At 37.8% G+C, this 11,581-nt stretch overlaps 1 protein-coding gene across 1 annotated transcript in view; it reads right to left on the reverse strand.

Annotated features, from left to right (window-relative positions):
• The window catches only part of LOC108714058 (polycystic kidney disease protein 1-like 3), a 45,166-nt gene extending 33,986 nt beyond the window's left edge, over nt 1-11,180 (reverse strand). Inside the window, exons 1-8 of the mRNA XM_041590179.1 lie at nt 10,767-11,180; nt 9,376-9,483; nt 7,375-7,406; nt 6,490-6,630; nt 5,044-5,175; nt 2,481-2,654; nt 2,236-2,363; nt 256-379 (exon numbers count right to left, since the gene is read on the reverse strand). Coding sequence (XP_041446113.1) covers nt 256-379; nt 2,236-2,363; nt 2,481-2,654; nt 5,044-5,175; nt 6,490-6,630; nt 7,375-7,406; nt 9,376-9,483; nt 10,767-11,172 — 1,245 coding nt within the window. The 5' untranslated portion in view covers nt 11,173-11,180. The remainder of the gene's footprint in view (nt 1-255; nt 380-2,235; nt 2,364-2,480; nt 2,655-5,043; nt 5,176-6,489; nt 6,631-7,374; nt 7,407-9,375; nt 9,484-10,766) is intronic.
• Nucleotides 11,181-11,581: the final 401 nt, after the last annotated feature.

Below are 11,581 nucleotides of genomic sequence, written 5' to 3' on the forward strand. Positions count from 1 at the left end.
TATTACACTGCATGTAAATTTGCTCAGATACATGGAAACTGCAAGCACAAACTAATCTTTTTTTAATCTTTAGAAATATACTCCTTGATTCCATAACAGTGTTGCATGAACTATTCTCCATGTGTCAGACAAGATGACCGATCCTTCTTAAGGTTCATATGGCAACTTAATTTATGTTAAATGGGAATATAATTATCCCTCATGCCACATTCCACCCTGAAACAATGGAGCAAAGCAGTGCAGATGACAACTCACCTGGACATAAAGAGGACTATTTTCAGTCACATTAGGCAGGACATACCAGGGTGGGAAGGTGACTTTGCTGAGAGCTGGTAGGGTAGTGCTAATACCTTCTGTACTGACATCTGCAGCGTCCACTCTGATTACAGATAAGAGGTAGTGTATTAAAATAATAATAATAATAATAATAAAATAATACACTTATAGCCACAATATTCAACACACTTATAAGAAATTATACAGTGTTTGTCAATGCTGAAATCACTGCAGCCCATCATTCAAAAAATCCTCTCTAGATACACAGAGAAATGTACAGTTCCTAAGGAGACCAGTACTGAAATCTGTGCTGCCCCCAAATATTACATTTCAAATGTATTCAATGATGAAATGTGATTGAGATTCTATGATTCTGCAACTTTGCATAAAATCATGGTTTTTGCAATTTCTAAATGAATAAAAAAAAACGTCACTACCTAGAACCTGTACTTGCATTTGATCAACTTCCTTGAAAAAACACAGAAAATGCAATTATCTACTTTTTCTGTGTCCTGTATTTCTGCAACTTTAAGTGATCATGATTAACCCATGTGAGATTTTTCACATTTGAAAATGAACTAGTACACCCACCGCTTCATTTTCATGTGACATCACTGTGTACTGAAGGTAGGAAGCAATTTTCCATACAATTGTATACATTTTTGTACTAAAATTGGCCTGTCTGTGCACTAATGAGAAGATGCCATGTCTATTAGTGCACACAGGGCCACGATTAGAAATCACGGGGCCCAGTACAACAACATTTTCAGGGCCCCACCCACCTGCCCCGACCCCCAAGCCCGACCCCAGGTTCCACCCACTCCACACCACAGTTAAAAGACGACACAGACATCAGCGCTGTAACAGTAAACACCATCAGCGCTATGTAACAGTAAACCCCCAGCCCCCACACACTATTGATAAAAAGCCCTTAATGGTCAGAGCCCCCTTATAAGTTAAAAACAAACTGTGTAGCCAGGGCCCTACATGAAAGTTTTTTAAAAGATTGGTGGTTGGGCCCCCCTCCACGTTGAAAAAAATTATTGGTGACCAGGGCCCCCTGTAAGTTAAAAAAAAACAATGGCGCCAGGGCCCCCATAAAGGTTTTTTAAAAATAATGGGTGGTCAGGGCCCCCTTACGTAAAAAAAAATGTTAATGCCAGGGCCCCCCATAAAAGTTTTTTTAAAAAAAACATTGACGCCGGGGCCCCCCCTTACAGGTTAAAAAGAAACATTCGGGCCCCAGAGAATTTTTTTTAAAAAACATTGGTGGTAGGGGCCTATAGAGTATTAAAATAATACATTGGTGGCCACACATTGGTCTTTAGTAGAACTGTACTCGTAGCTTCAGGACTTCAACTTAGGCTCCTTTTGTGACTTTGGGTCTTTTTGCGGCTTCGGGACTTCAAGTTCAGCTGTTCGGCTCTTCAGCGATTTGGGACTGTGGAAGATGCGGCACGGTATGGCTTTGGCACTGTCAAGGGGAGCCTGGGCCCAGTACAGTGGTACCCCCTGTGCCCCCCTAATGGGGGCCCTGAGTGCACAGTGATGTTGGGGCAGAAGGAAGCAGAGCAGCAATTTCTCCCCTGGCATAAATATGCTGGCAGAGACAATGCCTGGTGTGACATGGCCCTTGCTTTGCTTTCTATATTCATGTTTATATAGGCAGGTTCATAGCAAGCACAGTTAATTGCTGTGCTAAAATTGAGGTATGTTATATAACAGACACCACTGAACATAGTTTAAAAGCATATAACACACAAGAGGCATAAAATAAAAGGATATTAGAAGCCACTCAAATTGTCAACCAAATAAATCAGACGAAATACAAACTAGGGTGTCCCCCTCTTATAGAGACAATATAGTAGAAAAATAGTCACTAGTAGTGAAAGTATTATCATTTGGAGTTCAATAGCAATTAGCAGCATTTAAAAGTATAATAAGTAAGACTGACTGTACCTGAGCAGTGTTAGACTAGAGAGTGTAGAGGAGAAGTTGAGGCTCTTTACAGAGATATCTGGGACTAACCAGAGTGCTATCTCCAAATATTCCACTGCTGCCAAAGAGTCACTTAGGATAATGTCCAGCTTAGTAATAAAACAAATAGAAAACACACATAATATAATGTTGACATATGCAAATATATGTTTCATTTAAAATAAAAATTAAAAAAAAACACTGAAAAGTAAAGTCTTTAAGCTAACCTGAGTACTTGAAAGGCGTTCATAGTTGATCATGTAACATTTCATTGTCCCATCAAAGGCATTAAAAAGAGAAGGGGCCACTTCTGTCACATTAACAGCAGATATGTTATTGGATCCATCCACAATTTTTAGTAGCTGTTCAGCAAGGTCAGCTAGGATTTGACTCGCATTCATCTGAGGTACAGATACAAACACTCACATATCCAAACAAACACAGTAAATAGCGACGAGCCAAGTTTTCGCCAGGCATGGATATGTGGCGACATTATGTTTCAGCAATTGTTTTAGCTAAACTGTGGCAAAATATGGCCATATGACTCAACTGTATCTTGCGTGAGGATAATAAACACGGCAAAAAAAAAAACGTACCGTATATACTCGAGTATAAGCCGAGTTTTTCAGCCCCCAAAATATGCTGAAAAACTCTCCCTCGGCTTATACTCGGGTCAAGCACAAAAACGGTCGCCAGCGTCTAAGAATAGTCGCCGGCGTCCAAGAATAGTCTCCAAGAATATTCGCCGGCGTCCAAGAATAGTCGCCGGCATCCAAAAACAAGACGCCGGCACCTCCAATGGGAGCAGAAACCCTCAATTTTTTGATTGAAACTTACCAGAAGCTGTTGCATTTCTCACCCTCGGCTTATACTCGAGTCAATAAGCTTTCTCAGTTTTTGGAGGTAAAATTAGGTACCTCGGCTTATACTCGGGACGGCTTATACTCGAGTATATACGGTACACAGACTTTTAGTATGATGTAGAATAGAGAGTGATATTCTGAGACAATTAGCAATTGGTTTTCATTTTTTATTATTTGTGGTTTTTGAGTTATTTAGCCTTTTACTCAGCAACGCTCCAGTCTGCAATTTCAGCAATGAGGTTGCTAGGGTTCAAATTACCGTAGCAACCATGCACTGATTTGAATAAAACCAGAATATGAATAGGAGTGGGCCTATATAGAAAGATTAGTAAAAATAAGTAATACCAGTATATTTGTAGTCTTATAGAGAATTTGCTTTTTATAAGGGGTCAACGATGCCCATTTGAAAGTGTCAGAAGAAAAAGGCAAATAATTATAAAACTATAAAAAATAAATAATCAAAACCAATTGAAAAGTTGCTTAGAATTGGCCATTCTATAACATACTAAAAGTGACCTTAAAGGTGAACCACCCCTTTAAATCAGCCCAATAGGCTGGTTTTACTTTCAAAAAGGATTAATTATATCTTAGTTTGGATCAAGTACAAGCTACTGTTTTATTATTACAGAGAAAAAGGAAATCATTTTTAAAAAATTCGATTATTTGGCTAAAATGGAGTCTATGGGAGACAGACTTTCTGTAATTCAAAGCTTTCTGGATAATGGGTTTCCAGATAATGGATCCCATACCAGTATAATGTCTTGGCAGATTCCAATTTAACACAACAACTTAAAAATTGCTGAACCAAGTCTGATGTTTCTTGCGATGTTTATGTTGGCCTAAAGATGTACTCTAATTAGTTTGTGCATTTTCATTTCTTTATTTTACAGCTATGGGATCCATTATCCGGGAACTTGTTATGCAGAAAGCTCCAAATTTTCGGGAAGGTGGTCTTCCATAGACTGCATTTTAAATAATTCAGCATTTTAAAACCGATTACCTTTTACTCTGTAATAACAAAACAGTATCTTTTACAGGTATCCAGAAAGCTCAGGACCTGGGGTCTTCCGGATAAGGGATATTTCTGTACTTTGGATCTCCATACGTTTTAATAGTTTAAATAATAGTTTATAAATTAAACATTAAATAAACCCAATGGGATTGTTTTGCCTCCAATAAGAATTATACTATATTATTTGGGATCATGCAAGGTACTGTTTTATTATTACAGAGAAAAAGGAAATCGTTTTTAAACATTTTAATTATTTGATTCAAATGGAGTCTATGGGACAGGGCATCCCTTAATTTGGAGCTTTCTGGATAATGGGTTTCCGGATAACGGATCCCATATCTGTACTTGATCCCAACTAAAATATAATTAATCCTTATTGGTGGGATTATTGGTTTTATTTAATGTTTATTTTTTAGCAGACTTAAGGTATGAAGTTCCAAATTATGGAAAGATCCCTTATGCAGAAAACTCCAGGTCCTGAGCATTCTGGATAACAGGACCTGTAATTCAAATTTTTAAAAATTATTTCCTTTTTCTCTGTAATAATAAAGCATTACCTTATACTTACTTGATCCCAACTACGGTATAATCAGAATTATCAGAATTAAGGTATGGCGATCCAAATTACAGAAAGATTCCTTATCTGGAGCATTCTGGATAACAGGTCCCATACCTGTATTTATATGAAGTGGTGAAGTTTTGCACTGGCATAAGCCTACACACTGAAGCTGAAATGAACCTACAAACCCCACCAGATAAAGGATCACCGATGTGTTCATGCCTTTTTTCTGGTGATTTTTATTTAATGAAAGTTGCTTCTGCATTACATATAAATGAGGAGGGTATACCCTCAACCAAAATGCTTTCCTTATAAATGCCTCATTTGCAAACAGTTTAAAAAGGGAGAAATGGTACCTGAGCCTCCGGAGATAGAAAGTCACTGGTGTTTAACAGCTTATTAAGAATTTCACAGGCTGTCACCAAAGGTTCTATTGTCCAGATTTCCTGAACTTTTGGCTGCAATTCATTCACATATTGTGCTGTGATCTGAGGACACAAAAGGTCAGATTGTACTTTAGTTATTCAGTGCCATGCAAGCAATATAAATATATATAACAAAAAATGTATATATACAATAGGTATGGGATCCCTTATCTGGAAACGCGCGAGTTAGGTTTCTGAGTGGTCTGGGCCCCTCCGAAGCATTTTGGCAGGGGGCCCTGTGCACTCTTGTTGCGTGCGTGCTTGTAAAATAATTTAGCAGTCATAATATTCAAACAAGGGTGAAGACAAACTACTCATAAAACAGTATTTTTATTCTAGGTACTTATAAATGTAATCAATTTCTCCCTGTAATAATAATAATAATAACAACAGAATATGAAAAATGAGTTCTGACTTTCGCCAATATACATGTTCCAATAAAAATGTCCTAACTATTTCACATTTATTGCTGTTTAACTCACTGCGCTTTAATGGCAACATGCTGTTCCTACATACGTTGTAAAGAAACCTCCACATAGTATGACATTTATTAAAAGATCCAAATACAAAGAGTAGCGGGGGAATGTAATAAAAATCGCTAATGGAAAAACTATTCGCAATGCGAAAAGTTATGCCTTTGCGCGAACAAATTTTGCTTTGTGCGAATTTAATATAGCTTTTGCAAGCCCGGAAACTGTTTAGCGACCACTTCAGACAGTGAAAGACCGTTTGCGAATTTTATAGTTTGCGCCAATGCGCAGTCAATGTAATAAAACTTCTTACTGAAAAAGTCGTTATGTTTGCTCCAAAAGATTACGACACCTTCAAGCACTTCTTATGAGTGCGCAATTAAAATTCACAATGCGCAATTAAAATTCGCAATGCAATACAGTTTAAGGAACAATATTACATTGCCAGATGTGGATTTTTAGTCTTATTGGTGCGAATTGTTTTGCTCTTTGCGACTTTTATTACATTCCCCTGTAAGAATGGCAATTATGCCGTTGAAAAAAATGAATACCTCTAAAACCTGTGAGTTTTTCAGACAATTTCTAGTGAAAAAAAATCCACAAACCTCTAAAATTCCAAATTGATTTAAAATGGTCCAATAGGACCAGCACAGCTCCCACTGACTTCTATAGGACCTCTACAACTTTTACCTAACAAAGTTTTCTATCAGTGGTTTTTGTGGTTTTTATATTAAATACATTTTGAATTTTTAGAGCTTTAAAAAAAACAGGAATTTTTAGAGATTTGTGGAAAAAAATCAAGATTCAATTGTTAGTAAATGGGCCCCTTAGTATTCACACCATATCTAGCTTAATAGCATGGAGAATGAAACTGTCAACCCAATGCCACTAAAAATAGGTGCTGTACCTGAATTGCTGTTTCCAGAGTCATGTTTTTCAGGGATTCTGATGTAAGAGGAGTGATTTTGCTAAAGTCTGGTGGGTTGCCTGTGCTGTTATTTGCATTATTGTATTTTTTGTTCTTCTTTCTCGAATAGCAGTCACGCCGCTGAAAAAATGAGCACAAGAATAAGTATCACTCCACAGCACAATAACAATACATAGGTATTGTATACCTCTCCTGTGGCATCCTGGATGTTAGTTTGTAAATTTTATATTTATATTATATAGCAGTTCAAGTACACAAGCTATTTTGGTTTAGTCTTCCAATCCCGGGTGCTCCTCATTGCAGATGTGTATCAGGAAACATCAGGAGGACTCGCGGATGTAATGCAAAGTAGATTTATTGAAGTTATACAAACTCCCCCACATCTGCGCGTCTTGAGAAAGGTCCCTGTGTGGACCGAAACGTCACGTCGGCTTGCATGTGATTTCACAATACAGATTTGAGTATATCACAAGAGATCTCAGTGTTGTTGGTCTTCTTTTTGCTTATACTATACATTACCGTGCAGTGCACCCAAGGGATGTTGCAAAGGCAGAGTGCTGCCCTTACCAAGTATGTATATATACAGTATATACCGTATATATGTGTGTGTGTGTGTACCTTCTTTGCCTGTGCTTTAATCAGCATGGTTTTGTTCATACTTCCAATTTACATAACATATGCAACAAAAATATTAAAGTTCATTCCTTTGAAACCCTAATTGTGCCTCAGCACTTCTTCAGCCTGAGTGAACACAGCCCCTGTTATTCTCCTCATCTTCTGAGTCTCAACGAGAATTCTAGAAGAAACAGAATAGACTGCATAACCACATAACTACTTATTCTGGTACAAAAACGGAAGGCTTACCTTGCGAATGGGTTTGTGTTTCTTAGGACTATCTAAAATGCAAATAATGGAAGATTAGTATGGATGTGTCATACTGATGAGCACAATCAATAATATATATATTTGTTTTTTATTTTTATATATTTTAAAGGGGTTGTTCACCATCCAATACTCTTTCTGGTTATTTTAGGTTTTTCTCGGTTGACCAGAAATAACGACTTTTTTCAATTAATTTCTAATTTTCTAATATTGAAACTTTAATTTTTCACCTTTTTATGTTTTTCTAATGCTAATGGCATATGGGAAGATTTGTTGCCTGTGTATAAACCTTACTGTGGAAGATCGATCTCCTCAAAAAGCTTTCCCACCGGCAATAAAGTGGGAAAATGTGTGTGTTTTTCCACTGCCGATTTAAGGCAGCTTTGGGAGGAGGGGTCACTGATTCTGTAATTGTTCTAAATCAATACATGAGTAGATCCATTTCTTATCTTTGTCCCTTCTGAGCAGAATACCTGAATTTCATTTCAGGTAGTTGCTAATATTCCACAGATGCTGCTGAGAAATATATTAACTTATGTAGCAAACTGTAACAATTCAAATTCTGCACCTGAATTACTGAGCTGCCAGACTGAAACACCAGAGACACGGACATTAAACTTTAAACAGCAAAAAATGAAAATCAATCAAAAAAGTATTTATTTCTAATGAACAATTTGATAACAACCAAGCTGAAAAAAGGTGAACAACCCCTTTAAAATTACCAGTAGAAATATAGCCTATAATCTGCTGTCAGTGTAAGAACATAACTTTAATGGTGCCCAGTTTAGTAACCACACAAAATGGAAAAGGCAGACCAACTTCAATATCATTCAAAAATGGAATAGGAAACAAGGTTTCAGCTGATTTACCATAGGGAGAGTAAAAACTGTAATCAAAGCTCCACAGTCTCTGTTTACAGTACATGCAAAACATTTCCCAGTGTAAGGTAGTCAAATTGTGTTTCAGCCACTCTGGGATTTAGAACTATAATACAGTAGGTCAAATTCTAATCACGTGATTTCCATGTGCTTCTTACCCCAGGTAGGTGAGCACTAATTTATAGGATCATCCATTAAAAAGGAAACTGTTTCAGATAAAACATGAAGAAACTAATTTTTTGCTGCATTCTGTCAATACTTCATAAGCCATATGTTCTGTTTTTGCCAGTGTTTTTAATTAAGTAGGCAATATAATTTGTTGAGGCTCTAGAAAGCCTTAAGGTCCCCATAGACGCGCCGATTCTTCTTGCCGAACGACCGATTTTAGGGAAGTCCGACCAATCCTTCGAAATTATCGTGCGGTTAGTGGTATTCGAACGGTCGTACATCTTACGATTTTTCGGTCGACATCTGTCGGGAAATTGATCGCCCAGGTCAAAAAATCTTTGTCGGCCCCAGTGCAATCTCTCTATGTTTGCAGGGCCAAGCAGGCAGCTCCCCTTTGTTTTCCTGCCAAATTGGTCTTTTTAGTTGATTGTAAATTCGTACGATCGTACGATCATTCTGAGAAGATATTGGTCTCACGATCAGGATCTGATCTTTTAAAAATCTCAACATCTATGGCCAGCTTAACTAATTACAAGACATGAACCAATCTTGAAATAAGGTATTTGATTCTAACAGGACATCAACATGGTGGCGACAGCTGTAACAATAGGGCAAACAGACTCTTTGTGAAACTATTGTGGAGTATTGGGGTGGCTTAAAATTATTTGCTGTGGGGTCCAGTGAGTTCTTGTTACATCACTGAAGGTCTCTACCATCAACCCAGTGTATAATGCAACAATTTTAAGGGGATTTGGTATTGGAATTCTATAAACTATATGAAATAAGGGAAATCTAAAAATCACACAGCATTCAAACATGATGGACACGCTGGAAAAATTGTCAATGTGGAACATTATAGCAGGTTGTGTAACTAACAGACACTGTTTCTGAGTATTGTGGGTGATACTTATCACTATAGCCAAGTCAAGGAACTTACCAAATGAGCAGATAAACCCCCTTTCTTCCTCACAATCTGCCAAGTTTGCTCTGGTGCTAGATATTGCAAAACAGCGCTTATTTCTTCCAGGCTCACTGTGATTGGCAGCTGACAAAAAAGGCAAAAGCACAGTTGTTGATTTCATGGAGAGAAATAAAGAAGAGTTCATTTTTAGGGATGCATCAGATCCATAATATCTGAATATGGCTCAATATTGAATCCTCCACAAAAGATTCAGCTGCATTGCAAACTAAATCTCAACCACCTTATTTGTATAGTCAGATTTGAGAAGCACCAAATAAACTGCATTAATTGCATACAAAAACTTATGTGTGTGTGTGTATATATATATATGTGTCAAACGACCGCACTCTGAAGACCGGACTTGGTATGACCTTTGTGGGTGCAGGGTCCAAAAAATTCATATAGAGATTTGTGCATGAGGAACCGCACACCACTATTTTTCATCAAAATAAGTGTTTTATTCGGTACATAGATCCGACGTTTCGGCCCACATTAGGGCCTTTTTCAAGGATCCTTGAAAAAGGCCCTAATGTGGGCCGAAACGTCGGATCTATGTACCGAATAAAACACTTATTTTGATGAAAAATAGTGGTGTGCGGTTCCTCATGCACAAATCTATATATATATATATATATATATATATATATATATATATGTGTGTGTGTGTCCACTTCTTTAAATTCACAAGACTTTAAGGTACAGATTTGGTTCGGCTGAAAACCTAGGATTTGGTCAAATCTTGCAAAAGGTGCATTCATTCTGCCAAACCACAAACTGCTTCTGGATTTGGTGCATCCCTAGTAATTAAATGGATAAGTAACACTGAACAGTTTATTTTAGTATGGCAAAAAATCCTCTTTTTTCAAGGAACTGGTTATTTAGTCAAATAATGATCTGATATGATATATATTCTACCTGAGGACTTAGGCCATGATCTGCCACCAAAGTACCATTTTAATGAAGAAGCTGGATAAATACCTATTAGTTTACTTTCCTTACTTTTACAGTTCCTTTCTCTTACTTCTTGCCGCGTCACACCATCACATCACTAGTGTTCCTTCTTGCTTCATAAAAAGCAGAAAACACTCAGCACTTTGACTGGTAAACTGCAAGTTAGACCAAATGTATGTCAGTTACTGGTTACTGCACTGCTAACTTTTATGTTGTGACCACTTGCATGTATTCATTCTTAGTCTTGCTGCCTCAGATATAGTTTTCTCTCTTTGCACCCTGGCCTGTTACTCCATTCACCTATCATAGAAGCAAAGCTCCTGCGGTGTAGCAGATGCCTCACCATTCTGTACAGAAAAAAAGTATTTGGCATGTGAAATCAACCTACTGCCGCCATCAGCAACCTGCTCACTCACCTTCACTGGGATACAGCTGATTTTGCAGATCTGGAGACATATCCACCCACAAACTGTCATCTTCTCTTAGTAGAGAAATCAATGCATCCAGCATCATCTGGTTTTCAATGTACACAATTGCTCCACCACTTTCTTTGCATCTGCTTTCAGAATAAGAAAACCCTTTTTTGTCTTTTTCAAGCTGAATGCAAAAATCCCCCACATGGAATAAATGAGCTGGGCAGTAATTGTCATCTTCATTCTGGCCATTGCAATGATACAGAGTCAGCAGAAAGAGCACCATAAGATGGAACACCCACATTACACGCACACTATATATGCTCCCCTGGCTGCAAAGAACATACACAGCAGCTCTCTGCCACCTGTCTCCTGTATCTGGCAGGTGGGTGAGGTTTATAAAGCCCATCTCAGAATAAAGGAACAGCAGTACAATGGAAACCTGCAGCTGTATGTGTTCTGTATGTTATATCAGTGTTCTTGTTGCTCCGTACTATTATATTTCTATATGAAAAGCCTGTTTACTAAAGGGTATTGTAATCACTTTAAACCCCTTATGATGAAGGATAAAATTTTATTAAACCAAAATAGACTAAAACAAATATTTTCAATGTATCTTTAACTGCACAGTATAGAGCTAGCAATACATGTGAGGGCTAGAAGGGCACCGGGGAGAATAATGTTGTACAGGTGTCCTGGTCTGTTTCCCCTAGTGAGGCAGGGATAGAGGTGAGGCAGAGCCCATCTGACTCTACGTTGTCCTAAAGGAGCTCAGTTGCTCACCAAAGTGCACTGCAACAATTGGTCCACACATGATT

The sequence above is a fragment of the Xenopus laevis genome, chromosome 4L (assembly GCF_017654675.1).
Source record: "Xenopus laevis strain J_2021 chromosome 4L, Xenopus_laevis_v10.1, whole genome shotgun sequence".
Classification (NCBI taxonomy): domain Eukaryota; kingdom Metazoa; phylum Chordata; class Amphibia; order Anura; family Pipidae; genus Xenopus; species Xenopus laevis.